Genomic DNA, 26,871 nt, shown 5'->3' with positions numbered 1-26,871 from the left:
ATTACTCTTGTATCTTCTGCCTTGAAGGATGATGGCGACCCCTTAAATGTGTATGTGTGGACTTGAGCAGGGATATGACCAAAAGTTGAGAGTTGCACAGAGATAGCTGTAGGCCTCTAAGGAGTCAGAGGCAGCCCTTCAATCCCTGTCACAGGGAGCTGAATAGTAGAGATTTCTGTTGCTGTCATTGTACCCTGCTCTCTCAGATTGCAGGGGTGACATGGACCAGAGGAATCATTATTGCTCATTTCTGTTTTACCTCATGCTGGCCTGCCTTATTTGTGTGGCTTTACCAGTTGGCTCAGAAGGACATGAAATATTTGTCCCCAAGTTGTTGTTCCACACATCCACCTATGGAACAAAGGATGGTAGAATGATTACATCAAGATCATACAGCAGTTAGTGACACTTGGTTCATGTTAGCCCAATTAATCTTACCCTTGTCATGTCCTTTGAATCCATGCAATTCATGGAACGTAAGTGTTTGGCATGGTTAATCCATCAGTTCCGTTTTCATGCTTGATCCTACGTTGGCCCTGAGGCACTCCAGGCTGTAGGGAGCCCAGGAACTACAGTTTGCTACAGAGAGTTGCATTGGTATGGATCTTGCTCTATTGATATAAATCTTAGGTCAATTTTGGTAATTGTATATTTCTGCTCTTAAAGTATTGTGTTTGTGCAGCTCATTTAAAATGTAATGTATAATTAAATACAGGTTAATATAGAGTTAATATAATAGTCAAGCTTATAGCCATGTTAGATTTTCTAGATGTACAGAGATGTATTTCAGATGGATAGGCATTCTTCAAGCCTTTTAAACACTACAGAATATGGCATTTAAAATGTTTTAAGAACTTAGGACTTTTCATGACAATGAGACACATCTGCTCCTGGCAGCACCAATAACTTCAAGAGTATGATGGACATCAAAGAGGCTCCTCATGGAGTTTGTTAGCCATTTGAGCAAGAAACTGCTCTTGCCTGGACTGCTTGACTGAACATGCAGGACCCACAGAGAAATGACTGCTGAACTTGCTTAAAGGTGAGACAATCTTTCAGGGTTTCTGCTTAATGGAAGAATCTGCCTGACATCCAACAAGACACAGAAGAAAGTGACTGAGAAACTCCCAATATAGGTGGAATAGTCTTTGAAATTCCCTGCTTCATGGAAAAGTCTGCTGGATACTATGGGCCAGTAGGCTGAAGATGGATGTCCCAATGGTACAGAAGAACTTCGGGTGACTGTCCAGGCAGCCAAATGTCTCTGTCAATTCTAGAATTTTTGGAAGTTGCTTACAATGCACTTCCTGTTAACTTAGGTAATATTATATCCTTCTGGAGTCTTTGATGGAATTAAATAGTTATAATGATAGTTTCTTTAGTTATGATAAAATATAAAGTAGATATATTATAAGTATAATTCTTGCTTGATATCTGTTTTGTTATATGTAATTTACTATGTTAAATTTAAAACCTTCCTTTTCATTTAGACAGAAAAGGGGAGGTGATGTGGGTTTTCCCTCTGTATGCTGTGATTACCATTGATTAATAAAGAAGCTGCTTTCAGGCTTATAGCAGGGCTAGGCAGGGCGGGGGGGGGGGGACTAAACTGAATTCTGGGAGAAAGAAGGCGGAGTCAGGGAGATGCCATGTATTCACTGCCAGGGACAGATGCACCAGAACCTTGCCAGTAAGCCACAGCGATGTGGCGATGCACAAATTAATAGAAATGGGTTAAGATATGAGTAAGCCAGAAACATGCTTAAGCTATTGGCCAAAAGGTATTGCAAATAATATAGTTTCTGTGTGATTATTTTGGGGCTGAGCAATGAACAAGCTGAGTGGCCTCTGCCAACAACAGGTGGTCTAGATGAAGAGGCATCCTGTCATCAGGCTGAGCCTGGCTCTGGTCACTGGGTCTTAGTTGTTGCTCTATGCTGAATGAGAACTGGGGGCTAAGGGCCTAGGGGTTAGGAGTTTTCCCCACTCAGTCCCCTCCTGCCCTCCCTCTTCTAGCCAAGACAACTGATTGATCGACTGATTGATTGCCTTTATCAGTGTAAATACCTCCTCTACCTTCGGGGAAATTTCAGCTGAGTTGCACAGAAGGGCTAGCCAGAGCCAAGTTGCCTCACCGCTGGAGGAAGGGCAGGAGCCTCTTTTTTTTACAACATTCCTGTTATCTTCTGTGGCCCCAGGGAACTTGAAATTGGAACTTTGGCCCCTGGAGAATTAGCTCGTGTGACCTTAGAGAATGTGGAGTCAGAATTCTGGCCTTTATGACCCCAAATGTCCCTTTGGCCAGACTCACAAAGAGGTCTTTTCACTGCACCCAATAGAAAGGGCATTTGACTGCTGCCAGCCTCAGCTTCTTTTTTCTTTTTCAAATCATTGTGACACTTTGACTCTCACTTTTTTCCTTCTAAGACAGCCAAGATATGTTCACTTCCTCCCGTATTTGAGATTCTTCCTGTGAAGTCACTGAAAGCAAGGAACCAGACGCTGGCCCCACCTTTCCCAGAGCTAAGATACCTTAGCCTGGCCTACAACAAGGTAACCGCTTTTGATGTTTCCTTGGGGCACGGATGGGAGGAAGGGATGTGAAGTCCAGCAATTTCTTCCCTGCATAGTATGGCTCTGGTTATCAAGGCAGGGAAGGCTATTTGGCACTTGCCATGTACTGGCCTTTGTGCTAGACACGGGGTACACGTTTGAAGACCTCCAGACTACGGCTGGAGCTTGGTTGATAGAGTACACTCGACATGTGTTAAACCCAGGGTTTCGGTGCCCAGTGTGGCATAAAGTAGGTGTGGTGGCACATCCCTGTGATCCTGCCACACGGCAGGTGGATCAAGGTCAGCTGCCTGGTGAGTTTGAGGTTAGCCTGAGCAAGAGAGACTGTGTAAAAGAAAAAGTCATGGGCCTTCAGAGCTTGTCAGCTGAGAGACTGACACCGGACAGGCAGTCACAATGTCAGCATGGTTGGTGCTATGAGGAATACACAGCACCGTGAAACAGTGTATGATTACCGGGTCTGACCCCATGTTTGGCCAAGGAAAATTGGTGTCTGAACTTAGATCTGAGTCATCGAGTTTCATCAGGTGAAGGGGTTGGGGGAACACAACAGATTGAAAAGTCCATGTGTCTGACTTCGGCTGTTTCCTCTCTATGTATAGAACCTTGGCTGTTTTCTTGTTGGAGAACAAATGCAAGCGCTCATGCACACTACACGTGTCCATCTGCTGAGCTACGCCCAGCCCATGTTTTTCGTTCACCTAACGTATTTATTTTCCCTGTGGTTTTGTCTTTGACTTGTGGGTTCCGTGGGCATCAGTCTATGTCTCTACCCTTGCACTTGTGGCCTATGTCTCTGTGCTAAAGCGCATCCCTTTCAGACTACAGGCTGTGAGAGTGGTTTTCTGCTGCTCCCGTCTGCAGCTCTCAGTCTTCCCCCTGGTCCCTGCATCTCTGGCTGATCCCCTTAGCTTCTCTGCTTCCTAGCAGACTACTGTTGCTTGTTCCTTGGCACTTGCCAGCCCAAGATGGGCTCCAACCCCAGCCTTGGGCAGCACTGTGGTCCTGTCTCTCCAAGACAGCAGTTCTCGTGGTTCTACCGTGCTGCCCCCATGGCAGCAGATCTCTACTGTGCAGGACCCAGGTGCTTTTTCTACTCCACCTCAGGAGTAGCAAGTGCTCCCTTTCCCAGATGCCAGGTTTGGGGGTTGGCTGTTCTTTCTGGGCAGCAGGGAACCTCTCCTGCAAGGGCAGCTCTTCTCCCCCAGGCACGTTACACATGGTGCTGTCCCACGACGAAGCTTTCTGTGGTCTTATCACATACCATAGCCACATCCTCAGGAGCCTCACTGCCTTGCTCTGACCACAGTTTGATTTTAACAATTCATTGCAGTCTTTAGTTAATTAGTCCTTAAAGCACACGCAGCCCTGGCAAAGACCACAGGTGAGCCAGAGTTTTCTGCCAGCTTCACAACAGTTGGGACGTGGCTTGCCTGGCTTGTTCTTGTTGGGGTGGGGTAGTGCTCCTGTGTCCTGACCATGATTTCTGTATGACAGTTAACTCCTGGCACTGTGGCCCCCTCGTCAGTTGCCTGGTACGAGTGTTATGCTGTGTGTTACTTACACACGTATCCTTAGCATCCAGAATAACACGATGCACAGTGCGCACTAAGACTTCATGAATGCTGCTCGCAGCACACCACAGACACAGATACATGTTTCAAAACCAGTGTTTGGTTTACCAGAGGTACAAGCTTTAAAAACCAATTCTGCCTCCAAACAGAAAAGTTCTCTTCCCCAGATGTTCACTTAGAAGTGTTGTGTCAAAAGCAAAACAGTCATTTTAACTCAAACTTTAACCAGTATTTAATAGCTCATAGATTTGTTATATTGGGTTGGACAGAAATTGGAGGCTATCACTGAAACCTGACTGTGCCCCTGAAGTCATCTGACTCACCCCATAGGGAGCAGCTAGCCTGGGATCAGATTCTGCCTGCCAATCAGCTAGCCCTGAGTCCATGCCTTTCAGCTAGGGCTTGGCATCACCCAGGGCAACCACATGCCCTGGGTGCCACTCAGCTTCCTTCGTATTTTAATTATAAACAGGATCTTGTATCTTGACTGAGTTAATTTACATATCCCATTGTAGTGCTTGCCTCTCCCTGTGCTGTCCTGGGCCACCATCACACACACCACAGGCAAGCCTGGAGACTGAGCCTCCTTCTCTGGGCTCTAGCGCACAGGCCCACAAGTTTTTTGGTAACGTGTTTTCAGCGTGGTAGGCATGCATTCTGCCACTGAGCCTCATCCCCAAACCCAGCATTTTTTTTTTTTAAATAAAGGCCAGATGATAGATCAGTCTGTTGTTGCCCCTTAGCTCTGCAGAGGTGATATGAGTACAAGCAAGATGGTGATCTATTGAAACTGAGTGAGCCAATGGCTTGCTGCAGCCTCTGGACTGAGTGGCCTTTATATTTTCAGGTACATTCAACAAGGATAGCGTTTCATGATGTGTTAAAATTATATGGAATTAAATTTGCTCATGGATTGTCCAGGGCTGAGTCAGGAGCAGAGACTGTGTCCCAGCTCTTACTGCCTGGCTCTTCACATGAACTTTAGTGGCCTGCAATCTCGAGAACCAAGTGCTGGGATAGCTGGATGACCAGCCATGAGAAGGCATTTACTCCAGTGCAGTCCAGTGAGGATCCAGTAGCCATCTAAAGAGTCTGTCTTTCCCCTGCCACCCTTGTTCCTCTGTGTCCCTGTGTCCAACTGCACTCTGGGCTCCTCTGAAACGCACCGCTGTCCCCATGTTCTAGCTACTCTGCTTAACAATGCTTGTGTGAATTTTGTCATGCAGTCTGGCCTGACCACTTACAGGCCAAGTGCGCAGGAGCACTATAGCCCCTGGCCCCAGCCAGTCCTGAGATGTCCAGCCATGATATGGTGTCCCTTGCCGTGGCTCAGCTTCATTCTATTTGATAAGTGGGTCCCTGCCCTCTGGTGCTCTTCACCTGATCCATTGGTGCCTAGGGCAATGGAAAGAAGTGCCAAGGAGTGTTGCTGACGGAATGCTGGGGTTTGCAGGTTTGCCATGAGGAAGACCATCTGCATCCACAGCCAGTGCCGTCTGTGCCAACCCTCAAGGCTCTTTGAGACAAATGCTTCTGATTATTTGGCCACCAATATCCTTCATACTCTGGATATGTTCAGTGTGGATAAGAGAGAGATTTCTAACTCTTAAAGATGCAGCAGTGAGGGCTGGAGAGCACCTACAGCTCAAAACCAACTGTAATTCAGTTCAGAGAGATCCGACACCCTCTTGCCTCTGAGGTCACTGTATACATGTGTCACACAGGCATACACGCAGGCAAAGCTCTCATATAATAAAGCAGTGGTAACAGAATCTTTAGACAAGAGTACCTGAGCAGGCAGTGGTGCAGGGATAAGGCATGGCCTCCTGTCCATCATTCTCACATCTGTCCTGCAGCCATCCTTACCTGGGTGGGGAGCACTGACTAACATGTCTCCTGCCCTTGTTCCAGATCGCAAAGGAGGATGCTGTCCTGCCAGCAGCTCTCTTCCCCTCTCTCTGTGAGCTTGTCTTCCACAACAACCCTCTGGTAGCGCATACGCGAGGTATGGCAGCCACGGATCTGTCCCCCAACCCAGCGCTCAGTGTTAGCCCTGGAACCCTCACTCTCGCCTTAGAAGCTAAGGTGGGGATGGAGCAGGCCAAGGAGGGGAGGGGGTTGTCTGCCTGGAGAGGGGAGCACAGCAGCCACAGCAAACAGGCACTAACCTCAAGAACTTTGGTGGAAATAAAAGTTCACAGTGGCTATGGTCTGCTCAAGGTAACTCAAGAGGGAAAAAAAACTGGGCATTTTGAATTCTCTCACCCTTATTCAAGTTCTCCGGGTTTTAAGTCAGAGGTTGGGATCATGTATGAGTCGAAGCAGAGGTCCTCATAGTCTGTGTATTCATAGCTTCAGTATCATTGGTGGCCTGTTGTTTTTACTGTGAGGGCTGGGTTGTTAATTTCGTCTATTATGTACAAGACTCGTAAGGAAGGTAGGGCAATTAGAATCAGGATTACGGCGGGTAAGATGGTTCAGATAGTCTCTACTTCTTGGGTGTCTATAGTGCTAGTATGAGTAAGTTTTGTTGTCAGTATGAGAGTAATGCTATATAGTACTAAAGAGCTAATTAGAAACACGATTATAAGTGTATGGTCATGAAAATTTATTAATTCTTCTATAATAGGTGAAGAAGCATCTTGTAAGCCTAGTTGGAATGGGTAAGCCATATAAGATATATAGAGTTTAGTCTATAATTTAACTTTGACAAAGTTATGTAATTTATTTACTAATATCTCATTGAGAAAGACATAGAGGCTATGGTGCTGGCTTGAAACCAGTTTTAGGGGTTCGAATCCTTCCTTTCTTATTTTACTTTAATGAAGGTTGGCTCTTCAAATGTATGATATGGTGGGGGACAACCGTGAAGTCATTCTAAATTTGTGGAAGCGTGTTCCACATTAAGCACTTCTCGTTTAGAAGCAAAGGCTTCTCAAATTATGAAAATTATAATTAGAACTGCTGTTAGTGAGATAAAGGATCCTATAGATGAGACTGTATTTCATGTTGTGTAAGCATCTGGGTAGTCGGAATAACGTTGTGGTATGCCTAATAGACCAAGGAAATGTTGTGGGAAAAATGTCATGTTTACCCCTATGAATATAATGGTGAAGTGGGTCTTAGCTCACATATCATCTAGTGTGTACCCTGTAAATAGTGGGAATCAGTGTACAAATTCGGCCATAATAGCAAATACAGCACCTATGGAAAGAACATAGTGGAAGTGAGCAACTACATAATATGTGTCGTGAAGGACAATGTCTAGGGAAGAGTTGGATAACACAATACCTGTCAGCCCTCCTACTGTGAATAGGAAAATAAATCCTAGCACTCATAGTATTGCAGGGGATCATTTGATATTACCCCCATAAAGGGTTGCTAATCAGCTAAAGACTTTTACTCCTGTTGGGATGGCAATAATTATTGTGGCCGATGTAAAGTAAGCTCATGTGTCTACGTCAAGTCCTACTGTGAACATATGGTGGGCTCAGACGATAAATCCTAGGAACCCGATAGATATTATAGCTCAGACCATACCCATGTATCCGAATGGTTCTTTTTTACCTGAGTAGTAGGTTACGATATGGGAGATGATGCCAAAGCCAGGGAGAATAAGAATATATACCTCTGGGTGCCCAAAAAATCAGAACAGGTGTTGATAGAGGATGGGGTCGCCCCCTCCAGTTGTGTCGAAGAAAGTGGTATTTAGATTACGGTCTGTAAGAAGTTTTGTAATTCCTGCGGCTAGAACAGGGAGGGAGAGGAGTAGAAGGACAGCAGTGATTAGGACTGATCAGATGAATAAGGCGGTTTGATATTGTGTTATAGCTGGTGGTTTCATATTGATGATTGTAGTAATGAAGTTAATTGCCCCAAGAATTGAGGACACACCTGCTAAGTGTAGTGAAAAATTGGTTAGGTCAACTGACGCCCCAGCATGTGCTAAATTGCCGGCTAATGGAGGGTAAACAGTTCAGCCTGTTCCTGCTCCGGCCTCTACTATTGATGATTCCAGTAAGAGGAGAAATGATGGGGGTAAAAGTCAGAAACTTATATTTATTCGGGGGAATGCTATATCTGGTGCTCCAATTATAAGTGGGACAAGTCAGTTGCCGAAGCCACCAATTATCATTAGTATAACTATGAAGAAGATTATTACGAATGCGTGGGCTGTGACAATTACGTTATAGATTTGGTCATCGCCTAATAGGGCGCCTGGTTGACCAAGCTCTGCTCGAATTAGGATGCTAAGGGCTGTCCCTACTATCCCTGCTCAGGCCCCAAATAATAGGTACAGGGTTCCGATGTCCTTATGATTGGTAGAGAATAATCAGCAGTTAATGAACATAGGTAAAATGGCTGAGTAAAGCATTAGACTGTAAATCTAAGCACAGAGGATAAAGCCTCTCTTTACCAAGCCTTAAGGTGATAATCACATGGAATTACAAATTCGAAGGTGTAGAGAACTGATTCTACTAAGGCTTCTCCAGCCCCCTTTTCTGATAGGCGGGAGAAGTAGATTGAAGCCAGATTAGGGTGTTTAGCTGTTAACTAAAAGTTTATAGGTTTGAGTCCTATCAATCTAGTAGAGGATTTAGCTTAATTAAAGCAATTGATTTGCACTCATTAGATGTAAGATGTAGTCTTGCAGTCCTTATCAGAAGTTAAACTTTGTGGGTTTGCTTAGGGCTTTGAAGACTCTTGGACTAACTACCCTAAACTTCTGCTATAGAAGTAAGGGAGACAGGGGAAGCATCAGTGTGCTAATGATTATTATTGGTGATAGCATGTTGTTGCTTTTTGTATGGTCTTGGTGAATATATATTTTGGAGTTGTTATTGCTTGGGAAGGTGGTTAGTGAGGTTGAATAAATTAGTCGTGTGTAAAAGAATAGATTGATTAGGGCGGCTATTGCTATTAATGTGGCTAAAGATAAGTTATTGTGTTTTATTAGTTCAGTGATGATAGCTCATTTAGGTAGAAATCCTGTGAGCGGTGGCAGTCCTCCTGTTGATAATAAAATTAATGAGATTATAGGTAGGGCTATTGGTATTTTATTTCATATAAGTGACATGGAAGTGATTGACGTAAATGAGTGGGCGTGGAAGATAAGAAATATGGGGACAGTTATAATGATGTAGATTAGGAGATTTAGGGTTGTTAGTGATGGGTTGTATGGTAAAATAGAGACTATTCAGCCTATGTGGGTGATGAATGAGTAGGCTAGGATTTTTCGTGTTTGTGTCTGGTTAAGTCCGTTTCATGCTCCAATTAATACTGAAATAATGGCTGATAAAATCAGTAGATTAGGGTTAATTAGTTCATAGAATTGGAATAGGATGGATAATGGGGCGATTTTTTGTCATGTAAGAAGAATGAGTCCTACGTTAAGTTTGATACCCTGTGTGACTTCTGGAAGTCATGAGTGAAAGGGGGCTAAGCCTAGCTTGATTGCTAGGGAGATAAAAGTTATTGTTATGATAGTGTTGTTGGTTTCGGGTTGGAATGTCCATAGGCCTGGCTGTTTGATGTTTATAAGGATAGAGAAAGGAGGAGGATTATTGAGGCGGTTGCTTGTGTGAGGAAATATTTAGTCGCTGCTTCAGTGGAGCGTGGGTTGGAATTGTTGATTATAAGTGGAATAAGGGCTAGCAAGTTTATCTCTGGTCCAATTCATATGACAAATAGATTGGAGCTCAATATGGTAATTATTGGCCCTGTTACAATAGTTAAATAAATAATTGTAAATGTAATTGGATTAATTAGTACGGGAAGGGTTTAAACCAACATTTTCGGGGTATGGGCCCGATAGCTCTATTAGCTGACCTTACTTTTAGAACGGGGTGTAATGGGTAGCACGGAGAATTTTGGATTCTCAAGGATAGGTTCAACTCCTATTGTTCTAGAAATAAGAGGGTTTAAACCTATAATTTACTCTATCAAAGTAATTCTTTTTTCAGACATATTTCTAGGTGTATGGTGGAATACTTGCTATGAAGATTGGGGTGGAGATATGTCATATGCAGAAAGCTAGAGTTAAGGGTAGGAAGTTTTTTCATAGGAGGTGCATTAGTTGGTCGTATTGGAATCGTGGGTAGGAGGCTCGGATTCATAGGAAAAGGGCTGTTAATATTATGGTTTTTAGTATGAAGCTTATGGTGTAAAGTTCTGGGTTAGTAAAATCATGGAATGGGCCTATAAATACAATTGTTGAAAGGGCATTCATTAGGATAATATTTATGTACTTGGCTATGAAAAATAGGGCGAAAGGTCCGGCGGCATACTCTACATTGAACCCCGAAACTAATTCTGATTCTCCTTCTGTTAGGTCGAATGGGGCTCGGTTTGTTTCTGCTAGAGTTGAGATAAATCATATTATGGCCAAGGGTCAGGCTGGGACTAGGAGCCATAATGGTTCTTGTGTGTAGATAAGGGATTGGATTGAGAAAGACCCATTTATTAAAAGGACAGATAAGAGGATAATTGCTATTGTTACTTCATATGAAATTGTTTGTGCCACTGCTCGCAGGGCCCCGAACATTGAGTATTTGGAGTTGGATGCTCAGCCTGATCATAGGATGGAGTACACTGAAAGGCTTGATGTGGCTAAAATAAATAGGATCCCCAGGTTTAGGTTAACTAGGGGATGTGGTACGGGGACTGGAATTCATAGGCTTAGGGCTAGTGATAGAGATAATGTTGGGGCAATAATAAATAGGGTTGTAGAAGTAGCTAGGGAGCGTAGGGGTTCTTTAATGAATAGTTTTATAGCATCTGCAAATGGTTGAAGAACTCCGTAGGGTCCTACGATGTTTGGGCCTTTTCGTAGTTGTATATAGCCTAGGATTTTTCGTTCGACTAAGGTAAGAAATGCTATGGCAATTAGCTCTATAAGCTGCACCCTGGTTGCAGAGCAGGGCTCTGTGGTCCCATTTCCAGTTCTATCTGGAGTTGGCACAGCTGCAGAGCTAGCTTTGCCAGCATTCTGAATGCAGTTCTGCTGCAGTGCTCACCATCTTCTGGCCCTCTACCAGCCGGAGGTCTGCTCCAGCCCTGGGTCTGCTGGAACACCTTGCTACACTGTCACCTCAGCCTCTGGGTGTCACTTTCCTTGCTTATGGACTAGGAATAACTAGGGTTGAAAAGAGAAGTACAATTACATTAACACATACAAAGTAATATGAACACACAGCCAACTGTCAATCATCTTGTTTTCCTCCACAACACCAGGGATCCCACCACTGCTAAAGAGCTTCCTCCAGGAGCGTCTGGGCATCCGCTTAGTGCGGAGGAAACTGGTAAAAGCGAAACACCATATTCTGATACCTCGGAAGGAATCACGAAAGGTAAGTCTTCCAACAGGACCCTGACCCGGGGAAGGTGGAGCCTGTTTTAACATGCGCACTGGCTTGGGTATGAGAACACCCCTCCCCAGCCAAAACTGGAACCTGGAACTTCTCTCTCCATTGACTCCTGTGCCTTCCTTTCTTGTTAGACAGAGCTAGAGGCAGGGGTGTTAAGACGGAGAGTCCTCAAGAAGAAGAGGGAGAATGAAGAGCCTTGGATGTCACTAAGTCAGTGATCCCCTAATTTTATAGAAAAACTAGGGCCAGCGAAGAAGTGGGGGAGAAATCAGCCTTTAAGTTAGGACCCCTCACTATCTACAGCTGTCTGAACTTGACTAGAGTTTTGATCTGAGTGGCTGGTATCTCAGCTCTGGGCCTCACAGAACTGCTTAAAGGGAAGGAGCCATGAAACTACACTGACCTTAGTCACACAAGGCCCTGGTGCACGCAACAGCTCTGTGTGGCCAGAACTAGATACACAGCCCATCGTAGGCAGGCTGGATTCTCTCACTCCGAGTGGGCTCTTAGATTCACCTCTGGGGACCTTGTTGGTAATTAACATCTCTTGATCTAAAGGAGTTTCAGGAAATCTGTGAAGAGTGCCTGTCTGCTAACACAGACACATCTGTCCCTTGCCACCTCATCTGTGGCAGCTTCAGTTAATGAAGCTCTTAAGCCCCCAGAGGAGCAGAGCAAGGGTTAAAGCCAGAAATAGACGACATTCTTAGGGTTTCTGTGGCATGCTCTGAGAATCTACCACCTCCCTGTGCATCTACCATCTGGGGCGGGGGTGGGGGGGAGGATGTTAGTGAGCTTGATGCTGGGTACATGCCTGTCTCTTACATCGTCCATGGCTGGTACTCCACGGGGCACTCACACCTCTGTCCTCACTCTTCTCCCAAGAAAACAGGCTCAGAGAGGTGCACCAGCTCACGAGATACAAGTTAGCGTTGGGTTAAGGGTGTCCCTTGCCCTTCCTCCTGTTTTTAAGGTTCTGAGTAATCTGAGTATCAGCTGTGAACAACAAAGCACTGGGGTACATCTAGGCACACACAGAACTTGGCCCTAGAACATGGCTTAGGCCTGACACCAGCTGAGACAGCAGCCTGTCTGCAGTGTGCCAAGAAGGGGAGCTACACATGCAGGCCAGTTCTAGGACTTTTCTCCTCAACTCGCTGGACAAAGGCATGGGCAGGAGGAAAACTGAAGAATTTTTCCTGTGAGCACACAAGAGGCAGCTATACCAGCCTAGCCCCCAGGGCAGGGGGTCAGCCCCCAGTGAGGCAGGAATGAAGACCATCAGTTCACCCTGTGGAAGAGGGAAGGGGTGGGGAGTAGTCTGCCCTGTTCACAAGGAATCCACGTGCTCCTAAGTACAGTGCCCAGTAGTCAGTCTGTAAACCTAGACAACAAGGCATGGACAGCCTCCTCCCTCTTTCCGCTCCCCCTTCCCCTACACAGGAAGACAGTGCAGGAAAGACGGTAACTGGCCCTGCCAGCTAAGTAATTCCACAGCTCCTGAGAAACACGGCTTAGGGAAACGGCCACCCCATCCCTGTAGAAATCCCTGAGGAGAGAGAGAGGCATCTGTTAAACCCTAAAGAGTGGCACTGACCTGATGTGAGGCCTAGAGCCCGGGACAAGTACCTGGGAAAGAGGCCAGTTGTTCGTTCCTAGGTACTTTATAAGATTCTCACGTGAGCAACAGAAGCCATGCAAGAGATCAGAAGACAACTTGTGGGAGCCATTTCTCACCTTCCAGGCTGGCAGCAAGAGCCCTCCCCACTAAGCCACCATGGTGGTATACAGTGACGCTGTGTCCTCTGGGTAGGGCACATGTGGCCCTCCTGCCTCCCCAGACTCTGCTCTCACCATGCAGCTCATCTAGAGAGCCAATCTAATCCAGCCTTTCTCTCATTCAGGTGAAAACCCACGTCCCCAAAGTGCCAAGGCATTCTCTGGTCCCCCATCACCTGAGCATGACCACAGACAAGCCTCCTTCAAGTTTTATGCAAGAGCCAGAACTGGGAGCTGAGGAACTTCCCTCCATCGAAAACACCTCTCATGAGGCACTGCTGGCTACTGAGGGCCCAGAAGGCCCTTCCCTAACTCACCGGACCTTTGTGCCAATGCCTCCCATCTGCTCTGACTCCACCGTACACAGTGAGGCCGTGTCCCATCCAAGCCGTACAGCTGGCCTCTTGAGCCCAGACCACCCATCAGATGATGATGCCAAGAGTACGGAGTCCATCTTCCTGACTCAGGTGCTTGTCCCCAGCTGCCTCCACCTCTGGCTGCAGTGCCCACAGGTTCCTGCACCAAGCCACCTGCACTGCACTCTCTGGTCAGGGGCTTCACAGGACACTAGTAGCCCTGTGGCACAGACAGCACCTCGGATCTTCCTGGGATGTGGTGCTGGCCGGTTGGCAGAGGCTTGTCACTACTGCACCTTTGCTAAAGTTACCTCCCTTCTCATGCTGCCCTGGGTCCTGGGAACAAAGGTGGCTCAGATACAGGTACCATCTTCGAGGTGCTTATGGTCTAAAAGGAAAGCTGACAGGAACAGAACTTGCCATCTGTGCTGAGACTGGGGGAACTCAGGAACCAGGCCTGAGGAAGGATGCCTCTGTTCCAAACCAGGAGGGCCATGGAAACGCTAGCAAGGTAGAGATATGGGCAAAGAGAACAGGAAGTGTGGTGCAGGGGAAGAAATTCAAATGGAACTATGAATATCCAGTGGGTCATGACCCGTTTGGGGTCAAACAACCCTTTCACATGGGTTACCTAAGACCATCAGAAAACACAGATGTTTACATACTTATAATTCATAAGTAGCAAAATTATACTTACTAAGTAGCTACAAAAACAATTTTATGCTTGGGGGTAACCACAACACAAAGAATTGTATTAAAGGGGTTGCAGCATTAGGAAGGTTGAGAACCACTGGTGGTGTAGAGAAAGGAAATCCCCAATGTGAATGACTCAAATCCCAGATAATTCTGAATTCTGAATTTTTTATGTGCCAACATGTCCACAAGAGGAAAATTCCACATCATGAAATTTTCGTTTCATGCATAAAATCACTGAAGATATATGAAATTACCTTAGGGCTATGTATTTAAAATATACATAAAACATCAACAAATTTTACATGTAGACTTGGGTCTTGTGCCAAGGCATCTCATCTTGTCATGTAAATATTCTAAAATATAAACGTTCTTCTTCTCCTGGGCATTTCATGTAAAGATTGTTCAACCTCTATAAGGCTAGAAGAACTGGCAGGGTCCCCCGGAACATCCCTACATGGGTAGGGCGTCCTGTACTGTATAAAAACTATTTGGGTAGTCAAAATGTTCCTGGCTTACCTCAAAGTGAGAATAAGAATATAAAACAAGCACCCTGAGCGTGGCATTCGACGGTCCTTCCCGGGCCTTGCTCAGCACCAGGCCACTTGTCAGGTGCGCTGCTCTTACGTGTGCACGCTGCTCCTTGACTGCTGCAGCCACTGCCCTTTGTCATGGCTGGGAGCCCAGGCCTGCTCCTGTTTGCACACACCACCTATTCTTTCGGCCTCCTCCATGCCTCAGCTCTCCCTTATGAGGGCCCAACACATGAGCTGTGCAGAGCTCATGTTGGGATTGGGCAGGAAACAAGTGAGTGTGTTTTCTTCCTGGCACAGGTGAATGAACTGCCATCCTCCACCGTCCACAGGGAAAAGTTAGAGGCGAAGGAGAATGCAAAAAAGAGACCACTAATTGCACCCAGAGAGGCAAAGAGGACCCGGCGGAAGCAGCCGTCTGCCCCTATGTCCAACAAGTATAATGGCTATGAGGAGCTGCTCACAGCCAAGCCTGATCCTACCTTTGTGGAGCCGAAGGGTATGTCAGGGCTAGGGACATCCTCTCAGCCCAGAGCAGGCCACGCCAGGCCAAGGCTGATGCTGACTCCATGTGACTGTCTGCCAGGGGGTTCTTAGTACACGGCAGCATCACACTGCCCTTTGCTGAACCTTCACTGCTTTGGGTCATGGGTTTTTTTTTCAAAGACTGCCTGGATTAGCCCAGTCAGCCTGGGTGGAAAATTGCTCATAGAGAAGGGTTAATGAGCAAACAAAGCCAGATTCCTGAGTTCTCACCAGCCTCTGTTAAGGCCCAGAAGACCATCCCAAACCCTCCCCACCTGGTTTGGGGCAGCAGAGGCAGTGCCCTCTCATCTATGATTCTATTTACTCTGATGTGACAACAGTATCTGTGCCTCCCAAAGAGCCTGCTGGGAGCCAGTCTCCTGGGAGTCACTCCTATCATGTGACCCCCGAGTTTATGGAATCACTGTGAGGCCCAAAGTCTTCCCACATCAGGCTCTGAGCTCACAGGGACATTTCTTGCAATGAATGGTGAAGCATTGGGGTGGGGGTGGGGAGGCCGCAGATCAGAAAGCCCTGGTAAATGGCTTTCTTGGGCTCTGCAGTTCTTTTCCCAGCACTGAGCAGGGTCAGGGACGACACCTGTTTCTGCCTTCTCTGCTAGGCATCCAGAAGAACGCGCAGGCCCTGCACCGCATGCTGAAGCAGCCGCTTGTCTGCCGTTCCTCCAAGCCCAGGCTGGACACTTTCCAGAAACCCTACATACCCAAAGAGAAGCGGGTAAGCACCTCAGCCACTGATTGTGCTCCTGAGTTTTGAGGTCTCCACCTTGGGACCTTGAGGCCCGTTTCCCAGGACTCCCTACTGCCCCCTGCCTGTCGCTATGAGTGCATGACATGACAGACCTCCTTACCTTGTGCCAGGCTGCGAGGATACCAATACCACCCCTACGGAAGACCAAAGCGCAGCTGCTGGATGACATCCTCATTCGCATGCGGGACCCTCGGAACGTCACTGAAGCTCCACTGGGTATGGTGCCATTGTCCCATCAAGGCTGGTGTCTACTAGGGAGGGCTGGTACGAAACTAGGAGGGAGGATGTGGAAAGTGGGGTTTCCCAAGCCCTTTACAGTGTATGCAGGACAGGCACGAGGCTCCCATGTCACCGGGCACCTTCGGGTTTTGAACTAAGGCATGACTTCCCACTGTCGGGGCTGTACTGCCTCCACACACCAACATACTTTGTCTATCTCTGGGCCTGAGGAACCGGCGAGCCTGGCCCTGTCCACTCTGGTCCCTGCAGGCGCGGTGCTGCAGCGGCGCGCAGAGCAGCGCCTGGTGAACCGGAAACAGTACCGAGAGGCCAAGCGGCTGCTAAAGGAGTTCCGCGCGCGCTACAGGCAGCTGGTGCGCAGCTCGCTGCGGACTGTGTTCACCGCCAGCCCGCCGCCCAGGCCGCCCACCCGTCGCGCACTGAGCGCAGGCCAGCCCAAGTTGGGCCGCTTCCTCGAGTTCATGGACGAGTTCTGCCAGGAGCCCACGGCCAGCGACTCGAAAGAGTAGAGCTTCACACCGCCCTCCCCAGGGGCTCTTTGCCCTGGACTATGCCCTGCCCTGAACAGAGAGGGCTTGGACTCCATTTCGCTCCGTGGTCAGCATGTGGAGCTCGGCAGGACCTCGCCTCCGAGCCCGGCCAAGCTACACCTGGTGGCTGGCCCAGCAGCAATAAAGAGTGATGCATAGAGCAATACAGTGGGTACCAAGTATTCTTGGAAGCCAGGTCAGGGCCACAGTGGTGGTGTCACTAAGGAAAAATCTCCACTGATTCCTGCATCCCAGAGGGCTATGAGAAACCCACCTGAGTCGCTCGTGACAGCTTCAATAAGTGCTGAGACAGAGAAGTAGCACAGAAAGCTCAGAAGTTAAGTGGGCTGTAGCCAGCAAGAGGCAGGGTACCAAAGCAGAGGACCCAGGCCAGGCAGACAGATTTCCCGTGAGGAAGCTTTTTTCCATTGTGAGCGTGAAAGATGATGGAATGGTCCCTTTTGAGATAATGGCTGGTAGAAGGGGGAGGAGCTAGTTTCCCAGGGTCCCATAATCCAGGACACAAGCTGAAGACAGGAATACAAACATCTGGGCTGGGGTTGCTGCTTTCTTGGTGTGTGCCCAGTAGGCAGCACCTAACCCAGGAAGGTCTGGAGAAGTCCAACAGGGCTATGCTGTGTGGGACCTAAGACTTCTCTCCTGAGGACGGCTACTTCAGATTGGGGCATCAGAGCTGCAGTCCCCGGGGTCGAAGAATGCTTCTTGGCCTTCAGCAAGGTAGACGCCCCAAATCCAAATCACAACCATTTACACATTATTGAACTCAACTTCACAGGCATGTAAATAGCTAAAGTGCTTACCCTAAGCTGCGATCATAGTCAATGCCCATGTGCATGTACCTCACTATGCAGGCCACACCAGGTGACAAAGTGGTTAGCTCATTTGGACGTCTGACAGATACAGGTAATTCAGGGACCCACAGCAGCAGCCACATTCAGGGCATTTGTGCTTGGCTTGCTAGAATGGACTTTCAGGAGTTTCTAAGTGTCCATCTTCCCTTTGTTGTTAGGAGAAGCCACCCTGACAGTGACACTGTCAACCCACCAGGTTCCACTTGAGACCCTCCTAGACTGCTCCCTTCGCCAGATGTGTTCCTGCCACATATTCTCAAGAATGGACCCTATTACCTGCTTACCTACACACACTCTGTTCCAACCCAGCTTCTTCAGACTCTGAAGGATGGCAGTTTTAATGGTTATGCTACAATGGACTATGTAGCCTGACTGCCTATGTCCCTCAGTTCCAGGTCTGCTCTCTGTACCCCCATGGCAGTCCCTTAACCAGTGTGAGGGCATTCCAAAGAGGGCACACTTGTCTGGGCCAAGCACCACCTTCTCTCCCTTGAACAAGCTGGTTGCCTCTCCTTGCTAAGTTTCTGATCATTCTGAGTTCCTTACTTTGGCTTCTTACCCCACAGGCTACTTTCATAGACAGCAAGTTCAAGCATGAGCCCCCTTTTCCATACATGTAACAAAATGTTGACTGAACCCTAGCAGGAAGCCACTATGTTGTACCCCAGCTCTGCTACTACTCTAGTAAGACTTGGTAAGATGGCTCATGGTTTTCATTTTGTATTTTCTGACAGAATTTTATGTAGCCCAGGATGACCTTGAACTCCTGATCCTGCTGTCTCCACAAACTCAAACTGAATCGTCTAGTCACCCAGAATGCTAGTGAGCAATCAGAACCCACAGATGGAGAAGCAGACTATGCTCACACCTGTCACCTGCCCAACCAGTTCCAGTCCAGACAGCAACTGGAGCCATACTGTTCTCCAAGGCCAGTGGTAGAGGTTTGCACTGCAAGGTTATCTGAGGCTACAGCAGTACAAGAGGTAACCAGCAGCTTTGGGGTCAGAGGGCCCAGCACCTAGGCTCTGCACTGCCAGTGCTGGAGTTCCCATCTGTAAAGGAGGACACCCACCATACCTAGTTACAGGGGAATTAACAGTGCGTTGAGCATCTTGCTACTATAGGGACCGAGTACTGTTTTCAAATCTCCGCTGGCTTTTCAAATCTCCCTTGAAGGCCTTGGGCTGAAGGTCTTCGAAGGTCCCACATGGGCTTGCAGAGTCTTCCAGGTTCATTTTCTGAGTTTAAGAGAAACAGGTTAACATTTGTTCTATGTTCAGTGAAAAACTCATGTCAAAGGTATTTTTTTTTTTATGTCTTTCTGAGCAATGGTTCCAAAGAAGAGTATGTTTAACAATCGTATTTCTAAGTACAGCTGTAAGGGGCAAGGACGATGGCATCCCACAAGTCATTCTTTATGCAAACTGTGTCTTCAGAGAAGTAGGGATGATCACAAGAGGTCAGGAAACTAAATACTGTCCATTAGAATACATCAAAAGGTATACTTATTCCTTGTGGAGACCGCACCCCAGTGCCTTTCCATCCCAGGTACCTCCCTGCCCCAGGACAGCACCCAAACACCTGCCTTGAGCTTAGTCCACACTGTCAGACGCAGGTCTCTCGAGACTAACCAGAAGTAGACTGTTTGCTTTCATAAGTCTGCTTTACTGCATTTCCAACCTGGGCCTCGCCTGGAACAGGCGCATACACATGAAGAATGCACTTTGGTTCTGTTTTAGTTGTACAACCTCCCACTCAATTCCACACCATTTCACTGTGGCGAAAAGCATCCCTGACAGGGCATACCTTGTCCCAAGTCCTCTGTCAAAAGGCTCTTTATGAGTCAAGGGGTTACAGACAGCAGTGGCAGTCCACCAGGATGCAGGGCCCCTTCTCCAATCCTAATGTAAACAGGTTGAGTAAGTCACAACCACCAGATCACAAGGAGCTATAGCAGATTGCCTAAAACCAAACAGACAACCATTTTATATTTCTAGGTGGAAAGGTTTGGTACTTGGCTCTTAAGACAACTATATCTGTACAGCTAAGAGTAAACAGTGTATCAGGTGCAGAGAGAGAGGGAGGGGGAAGAGGGGAGAAGGGAGAAAAAGAACACCCACTTGTCTTGCATAGTATCTGTTTCTTGCTTTGCTGGAGCTTAGGGCTGATGGTCATGTCTGATGCAAACTGGAATCTCAGCTTGGAGGGCAAGTGGCAGCTAGGGAGAACTGACGGCTGCTACAAGAATCTGGCACCAGAAGGCTACACCCTACACAGCTCAACACTGAAGCCTGCACTGTCTTTTGCTCATACTTGGTGGTAGGGAAGGGAGAGGAGCAAACCTGATCTTAGCATGGCTTTGTCTAACTCCTTCTGGACCTGAGACGCCCCAAAGGGGACACAAGAGTATATTTGCCCCTCAGAAGAAAAACTGGCAAACACAGAGCAGTCTGGTCACATGGGTTTTGGTGCCTCTTCCACCATCCACTTTGACTAAGTTGACACCTCTGTGTGTTCCTTCCTACATGTCTTCTACAGAAGTCTTCAGAATGCTATGGTGAAAGGTGCATTTCTGGGTCATCAAAGAAAATGTGTGCAGCAGCCTAGTCCTCACACCCTCCTGGGTCATGAGACTTTAACCAGTTCCATCCTCTCTAAACGCTAAGTCTAGGGAGCATCCTATGGTTGAGGAGCAAAGGGCTGGCTAAGAAAGGTGTAAGACCCTAAGGAATTTTATTCTGAAAGAAACAGCAAAGGCTGTAATTAAAATAACTACAACAAAATTCCACTTATTACTTAGTTCACACTATGGGGTTTTCCCTATTAAGTACTCTGTATATTATGGACATATTCAGGGGATATAGGTACAACTTAATTGAAAGAAACAAAACAGCCATTCTAAAACCTCTGTCACTTGGGTGTCCCCTTCATTCACAAATTGTGTGACTTTCACTATTATTCTGCCCTAGAAAAACTACAGCAGAAACCAGAACAGTGGGTCTTCATTTAAAGTGGGGCTGGGGCTGGTCCAGCTTTAATATCCCACGATGATGAGCTAGCCTCTACCGTCTCCTGATGGCTCTCCACTTCAGTGACAAGCTAGGAAGAAGAAACCCCAGGTCACTGCCGGTTCTGGTGAGAGGTCAGCTTGGGGAATGCATTAGGAGATCACTAAAATGAAGAATGGGCTTCTCTGGCCCTGCCAGTGATCCAGACCTGCCTCATTTCTTAGGACTTGATGTAAATGCAGCTTCTGAACAGGTGACTGTTCTATAACCACTGCAGAACATCCACTCTTCCCTGAGAAAGTTACTTAGGAAGCGGGAAAAGGCAGAGTTAACCAGCTCATAAATACTGACAAGGAGTGGGAAATGTTGCTGGTGGCAGGCTAAGTGCTAGTTCTCTCTGCTACAGAGGAAATGGCTGTCCAGAGATCATTAACACACTCTCTGGCCGAACACACGGGCACGCACAGTGCACTAGACACGCCCCCCTCCTAACGGGGACTATCCTATGGTCCAGCACAGGGTGGGGTGGTCTAAGAGCTCAAATGCGCCTACTGAATGAACACAGCCTTCAATCAGCAGCTGCCCATGTTAGTCAGTGGCTAGTTTGTAACCAGACAATAATTAATGAAATAGCTTTACTCTCTGAGGGGCATTTTACCTTAAAAAATAGTAAGGGACATTTATGACCAGTATACTCTCCCCACAAAAGAAAGTTTTGGATTTTTTGTTTTGTTTCTTTTAACAAATAAGGTCAGTTAGGAAAGAATTCCTAGACAAGAGGTAACTAAGGGATAGAGGTCAGTTGCTGGTTGAATAATCCCTGACTTGATACCAATCCATCTGGTCCAGATGACTTCTCCCAACAGGTACTCAGCTACTCAGGAATGTCACTAAGGTTACCTTTCTGGAGAAGGGCTACCAACCCTCTTGAGGAATGGCACATCTCTTAGAAAGACTCACCCTCCTCTTACTCTAGTAAGAAAACAAGCGGAATGCACATACAGAAGGAGCACAGCAGAACGAGGGTTGTGAAGTGATGTCTTTCCCTCTAGCCCACCAGTTCTCCCGAGTCAACAGCTGTAGCTGTGAGGGGCTCCAGTGACCACATGCGAGAGCACCTTGCATGCAGTGCTTCAGTAGTTTTCCCACCTTCGAAGCTAAGCGGACTAAAAAGGAAGCCTTTCCTCCTCAGTGTACACTGTTCCGCAGCACCGCACCTGCAGGTACGCTTGTCATCACTGCTGTGCACACTCTTAGAGTCAAGGCAGTAACTAGGGGCAGGGGGGATATTTAAAATATATATTTCTCATCTATTAAAAATATTTTCTTTTTCCCAAAACCAAAAATTAACTCCAACTGAAAGTGTTTTTCTAATGGCCAATGGCATATAAAAGGGTGACATGTGGAAAAATAAGTGTCTTTGCTACTACCTAGTAAGACTAGCCTTCCAATAATAACTAAGATCATAAAACAAATATATGAAATGGCAAAAATTTCCAAGTTTTCTCTAATGGAATCTCCTGTATCTGCAGCCCAGGGCCAGCCCTCCTATTGGGCACTAACATAAGAAGTAAAGTGGTATGAGTATAACGAGACTACCGCATGTTTTAGAGACACACCACACCCCAGGACTCCCCTGAAGCCACCTATCTCGGCGATGGCCACACACATCCAGCATCCCCGGGAATAGTCAGTTCTGAGCTGCAGAGAAAGAGCTCTGTCTGCTCCAAGGGACAGCTTTCTTGGGACTCCATGTGCTCCTTCCCCTCCCTAGGAGCTTCAACCACCTTTGGGCTAATTCCAAATCTGAGGTTTTGTCTCCTACAATCCCCAAAACTGACATCTGCCCCGAGGAAACAGCACTACAGGTAACCTCTCTCAGCCACTGAGGAGGGGTTATCCTCTAGCTATTTCTACACTTTGTTTCAGAAACTCTCTGATCAAAGGCAACTCACTGGAGAACTACGCAGTATCCTGCTGGGACCTTTCAAGGGAGACTGCATAGGGTAGGTATAGAAGCTCTGGAAGGTCTGTTAAAATGCCAGTCACATGACTATGGTAACAGCTCATACAAAGGGAACGCCAGCCCACCTGAGAGTCCCTAAAATCCTATCAGAATCCCTATTCTCACTGAGCCCAGAAAGGCAGAAGCACCAAGCACCACCAGGGATGCAAAAGACACATGGTGTCAGCTGCTAAGAAAAATAAACCCCAAAGGTCCATGGGACTGAATTTACCAGCTGCATCCAGCTAGATACCTTGTTTCCACAGTATGGGAGTCTCAGCATTGACCTTTGCCTGACTCTGGGGCAAGTTTTTCATGATTTTTAGACCAAAATTTCAGATAGCCATTGCCAAGTGGAAAGTAGTAAGAAAACCTTATAGCTGTCTCAGGATAGGACTCCTAGGGAAGCAGAGCCTGTAAACGGGGTAGGTGAGCCACCGCAGTTCTACCGTTTACATCCCAGCAATGTTAACTGCTCCGCGGGGGGCTTTGCACTGTCACACCCAGTGCCCAGCCAGTCCCTAGGCCGCCCTGGCAGGCATGCCCTCAGGCACCCTGTGGTTGTGGAGAATCCAGGAGACACAGTGGTCAGCCTGGGCGACACCACTCGGCAGCTGAGAACCTCAACACCTGCACTGCAGCTTCATCAAGCTGATACCAAGAAGACCAGGTGTCAATCACAGCATCAGTCAAATGTCATAGTTTAAACAGGGAATGCAAATTAACTTGTGGAGAAGCAAAGGTTCTAAGCTCAACTGATTTAGGTATGCAGAGTCACACAGGGAAGACAGACGAACATGATCACCTGTGCTGTTCATCTCGGATCTTCCCAAGCACTGCACTGCTTGTCTCTGAAGAGTGGATCTTTATCTGCAAGGTTGACTTAAACACTACTCTGTCGTAAGAAGCTGGGGGGTCTCACGAGTGTGAGAAGGTACTCTCTCCCTGCCGTCTCTCACTCTGGCCATCACGTTCATGAATGAGGCCAATCTCAATCTCATTCCAAGTGGGTGCTGCCAGGTTTGGGCCTGGCAGCCTTCAGAGTTGGCTCACTCGGGGGGTGAGAAGCATGGCCCAGGTCCTAGAGAGCCCAAGATACAGACCCTTGGCTTTGATTACCAAGGTCCTGAAGCCCCTCAGAACCGTATTAGACAGTGTTTTGCCATCGAAAGAAACTCAAAGTGAGACCATTCAGCTAGTTCTTTTGGATAAATGACTGAGGCCAAGGCCTCTGAGAAGCCGTAACATTACATTGTTCAGTAAGTGCTACTTGGCCCCAGCCAGGCTGCTGGACCGTAAGAGATACTGATCCATGTTTCCTTTCCGCCGGCTCACAGTCCGCCTCTCACCGTCAAATATGCACTGTGACTGGATAGCCATCGGGCCCGCATCCTCCTGCTGCCATTTCCGCCCCACCTCAAGCAGTCCTGGGTCTTTGGGGGCCAGGCCCATGTCACTGCTGGGTGGTCGCAGTTTCTTAACACCATTTTGTTCCAAGTGCTTGGTCTTACAATGTCTTTTCCGGCCCCTACGCAAGGAAGGAATTGACTCCTCTCCTAGGCTGTCAACCAGAATGCCATTGGCCAGATCAAAATGACCAAGTGTCTTCAGCTGTTTCTTTGTTTTGAGGACCCCACCCAAAACATCATTTTTGGGTAGCACTGAATTAACTGCTGAAGTCTTCATGACTGTGCTCGTGCAAGTTTTGTCTAACGTGGCATCTAGGGTGGACCTTGAGTCTTCAGACTGCTCCCCTTCCAAAGAAGGCCCACTGGCTACAACTCTGTACTCTGAGGAATGGCAGGATTCCACTGGAACCTCATGGCTCCTTTTTCTAACACAGTCCTGTTCTGCTTTTGTCTGGTTAACAGAAGGGAAATATTCAAGGGTAGTAGATGTGGGCCCAGCACACTCTGAGAGCACCTGGGCTCTGGACAGTTTTGTACTTAGAGCCAGAGGCGGCCTCTCCTTGCTAGAATGAATAGCTTCAGAGCCTGGTAACTCCTCCCATCCTTCAGGGGCCAGGGAGGTGAGAGTGGCTTTGGAAAGGGTCTTCTTGATCTGCCGTTCCTGGAAGATCTGTTCCCACTTCTTGAGGATCCGTGGACTAGCCTCGTAGGAAGTCTGCTTCTGCAGGCTTCTGTTCAGGTTACGAGGTGTTGACTTGATGATGAGAGGACTTAGCACACGGCCGTCAGGGAGTCTTTTGGGAGGGGTGCATGGTGAGCAGACGATGGGCTTGAAGTGGTTTAGTTCTTCAGAGATGCTGTCGTTGCTTTCAGGGCTGATAGAGCGCTCTGGCTTATGCAAAGAAGTCAAGGATGAAAGGGAGCTGAAGGGCAGGCGCTTTTCTATGGTTAAGTCAGGAGCTGAGAGGCAGCGGTTGTTTTGAGTGGACAAGAGAACACCAATAATGGGGGTGGAGCCTGGAGTTATAGTTGTGACCTGAAAGAAATATAAAAGATCATGTGTGTCTGTGTGCACATGCATGTGCCGGTGTCCACAGAGGCCAGAAGCGGGTGTTGGATCCCCTGGAGCTAGAATTATGGGAAGCAACTGACTGATGTGAGTCTAGTACTCTGCAAGCAGAAACGCTCTTCATTGCTGAGCCATCCCTCCAGCTCTCTCATGTATGTATTTGTTTCTACATAAATCCTTTAGATGGTGGGAAGATGGGGAAGGAAGGGAGAAGGGTAAAGTGTACCTTAAAAAAATAGGGAAATCCTAGCTTAAAACACATACACACACATTAAGGAATTAGAAACATTAAAATCTGAAGATGGGTCTCACCGAGACCTACTTAAAAGGTATCTATCTATAATGGTGTAATACCCCCCAACTCTGTCTACTAATTTGAACCTTCTTCCTTCATCTCTGTCTATAGGATCCTAATCCTGTGCAACTAACGTACTTTGCCTGGTGCAGGGGAAGCTATGTGTGTGTTGCTGGGTGAGCCTGAGGCTGAGGTGTACCTTGGCTCTGTTGGGTGGAGCAGTTCTGAGCCTGCTCTTCACTCGGTCCTGAACCGTGTCACTGCAGCTCTGACTCCTCTGCACCTTGGTGTTTAGCTTCCTATAAAAAGAATATTTAGTTACGATTAGCCCCTACGTGAGTTTAGGAAAAGATGACAGTCTCTTACCATTCTAAGCCACTCACCAAGAAAGACAACCCTTCGGTAGCTATAATAGAAAACAGGTTAACTTATTAACCAAACACCAATAAGAAAGACAGGACACTTAGTTCAGGCTTGTTTTCAGACCCTGCCTCGAGTGAGGCAGAGAAGACGGCTGTCTGCCAGGCTTAGAGAGTGGGGGTATTTTACCTCCCTATACCTCCCTCAGAAGATGTGTACAGTATACAGTTCCCTAACAAATAAAACCTGTTCTTCCTATCAGACCCACACCTCTCTGCAAGCAATCTAAGGCAGCAATGAAACAAAGAAAAAAAACAAAAAAGAAGCATTTAGGAAGATGCACCACAATGCTCTGTGTTTTTATTTAGGTAGTCAAAATTAAGTGTAGTCTCTTGCTAACTCATTACATTTGAGTTTCCCGAGTTTTCCAGAACACATGATTTTTATCTTTTGTATTATGACTTTATACTTTTTGTTATACTTACTTTTTGTGTGGGTGGTTTGCCTGCATGTATACTGTATAACACATGGTGCCCAAGGAGGCCAGAAGAGGGCATTGAATCACTTCCAAAACGTCTACTGAACAAATGACGACTACCTGCCGCCTGCCCACTGCCTGCCCACTGCCTGCCCTTCTGTATTCCTCCAGGGTCAAGCAGCCATCCAATCCTGCTTTCTTTTCCTCCCCAGGACCTGCAAAGCCTAAAGGACCCAGAAATTCCTTGACCAGGATTTTAAAAACTTCCTGAAACTAGGTGTAGGCAAGGAAAGGAAACAACCCAGTCTCACTCCTTCTAAGAGTCTTACAGTCCAGAGGGAGAGTCTACAGATACTGTCAAACCGAAGGAGACTTGTCATTTCCATAGGAGAAAGGTTCACACTTTGCAGATACGAAATTAACGTAATCCTAC

The 26,871-nt window shown here is 47.2% G+C and overlaps 2 protein-coding genes and 1 long non-coding RNA gene across 4 annotated transcripts in view; 1 reads left to right on the top strand and 2 right to left on the bottom strand.

Moving 5' to 3' along the window:
• LOC121453482 overlaps positions 1-16,298 on the bottom strand; it is a 30,934-nt gene extending 14,636 nt beyond the window's left edge. The window contains exon 1 of the long non-coding RNA XR_005975014.1: positions 16,273-16,298. This is a non-coding gene — a long non-coding RNA (uncharacterized LOC121453482). The remainder of the gene's footprint in view (positions 1-16,272) is intronic.
• The window catches only part of LOC121453475 (X-ray radiation resistance-associated protein 1-like), a 69,557-nt gene extending 52,467 nt beyond the window's left edge, over positions 1-17,090 (top strand). The window contains exons 12-19 of the mRNA XM_041660286.1: positions 2,428-2,553; positions 6,060-6,153; positions 11,382-11,497; positions 13,420-13,761; positions 15,177-15,375; positions 16,024-16,139; positions 16,283-16,388; positions 16,662-17,090. Coding sequence (XP_041516220.1) covers positions 2,428-2,553; positions 6,060-6,153; positions 11,382-11,497; positions 13,420-13,761; positions 15,177-15,375; positions 16,024-16,139; positions 16,283-16,388; positions 16,662-16,921 — 1,359 coding nt within the window. The 3' untranslated portion in view covers positions 16,922-17,090. The remainder of the gene's footprint in view (positions 1-2,427; positions 2,554-6,059; positions 6,154-11,381; positions 11,498-13,419; positions 13,762-15,176; positions 15,376-16,023; positions 16,140-16,282; positions 16,389-16,661) is intronic.
• Positions 17,091-19,138: 2,048 nt separating this feature from the next.
• LOC121448101 (E3 ubiquitin-protein ligase RNF169-like) overlaps positions 19,139-26,871 on the bottom strand; it is a 49,488-nt gene continuing 41,755 nt past the window's right edge. Inside the window, exons 5-7 of one of the 2 annotated variants that reach the window (XM_041651795.1) lie at positions 25,800-25,899; positions 23,633-25,272; positions 19,139-19,776 (exon numbers count right to left, since the gene is read on the bottom strand). In XM_041651795.1, the coding sequence (XP_041507729.1) occupies positions 24,094-25,272; positions 25,800-25,899 (1,279 nt within the window). In that variant the 3' untranslated portion in view covers positions 19,139-19,776; positions 23,633-24,093. The remainder of the gene's footprint in view (positions 19,777-23,632; positions 25,273-25,799; positions 25,900-26,871) is intronic. The other variant, XM_041651806.1, reaches the window with a different exon arrangement.

The sequence above is a fragment of the Microtus oregoni genome, unplaced genomic scaffold (assembly GCF_018167655.1).
Source record: "Microtus oregoni isolate MIOR12 unplaced genomic scaffold, Mior012 000000F_ref0000247, whole genome shotgun sequence".
Classification (NCBI taxonomy): Eukaryota; Metazoa; Chordata; class Mammalia; order Rodentia; family Cricetidae; genus Microtus; species Microtus oregoni.
The sequence above is the reverse complement of the archived record's forward strand: the minus strand, read 5'-3'. Positions and strand labels throughout refer to the sequence as shown.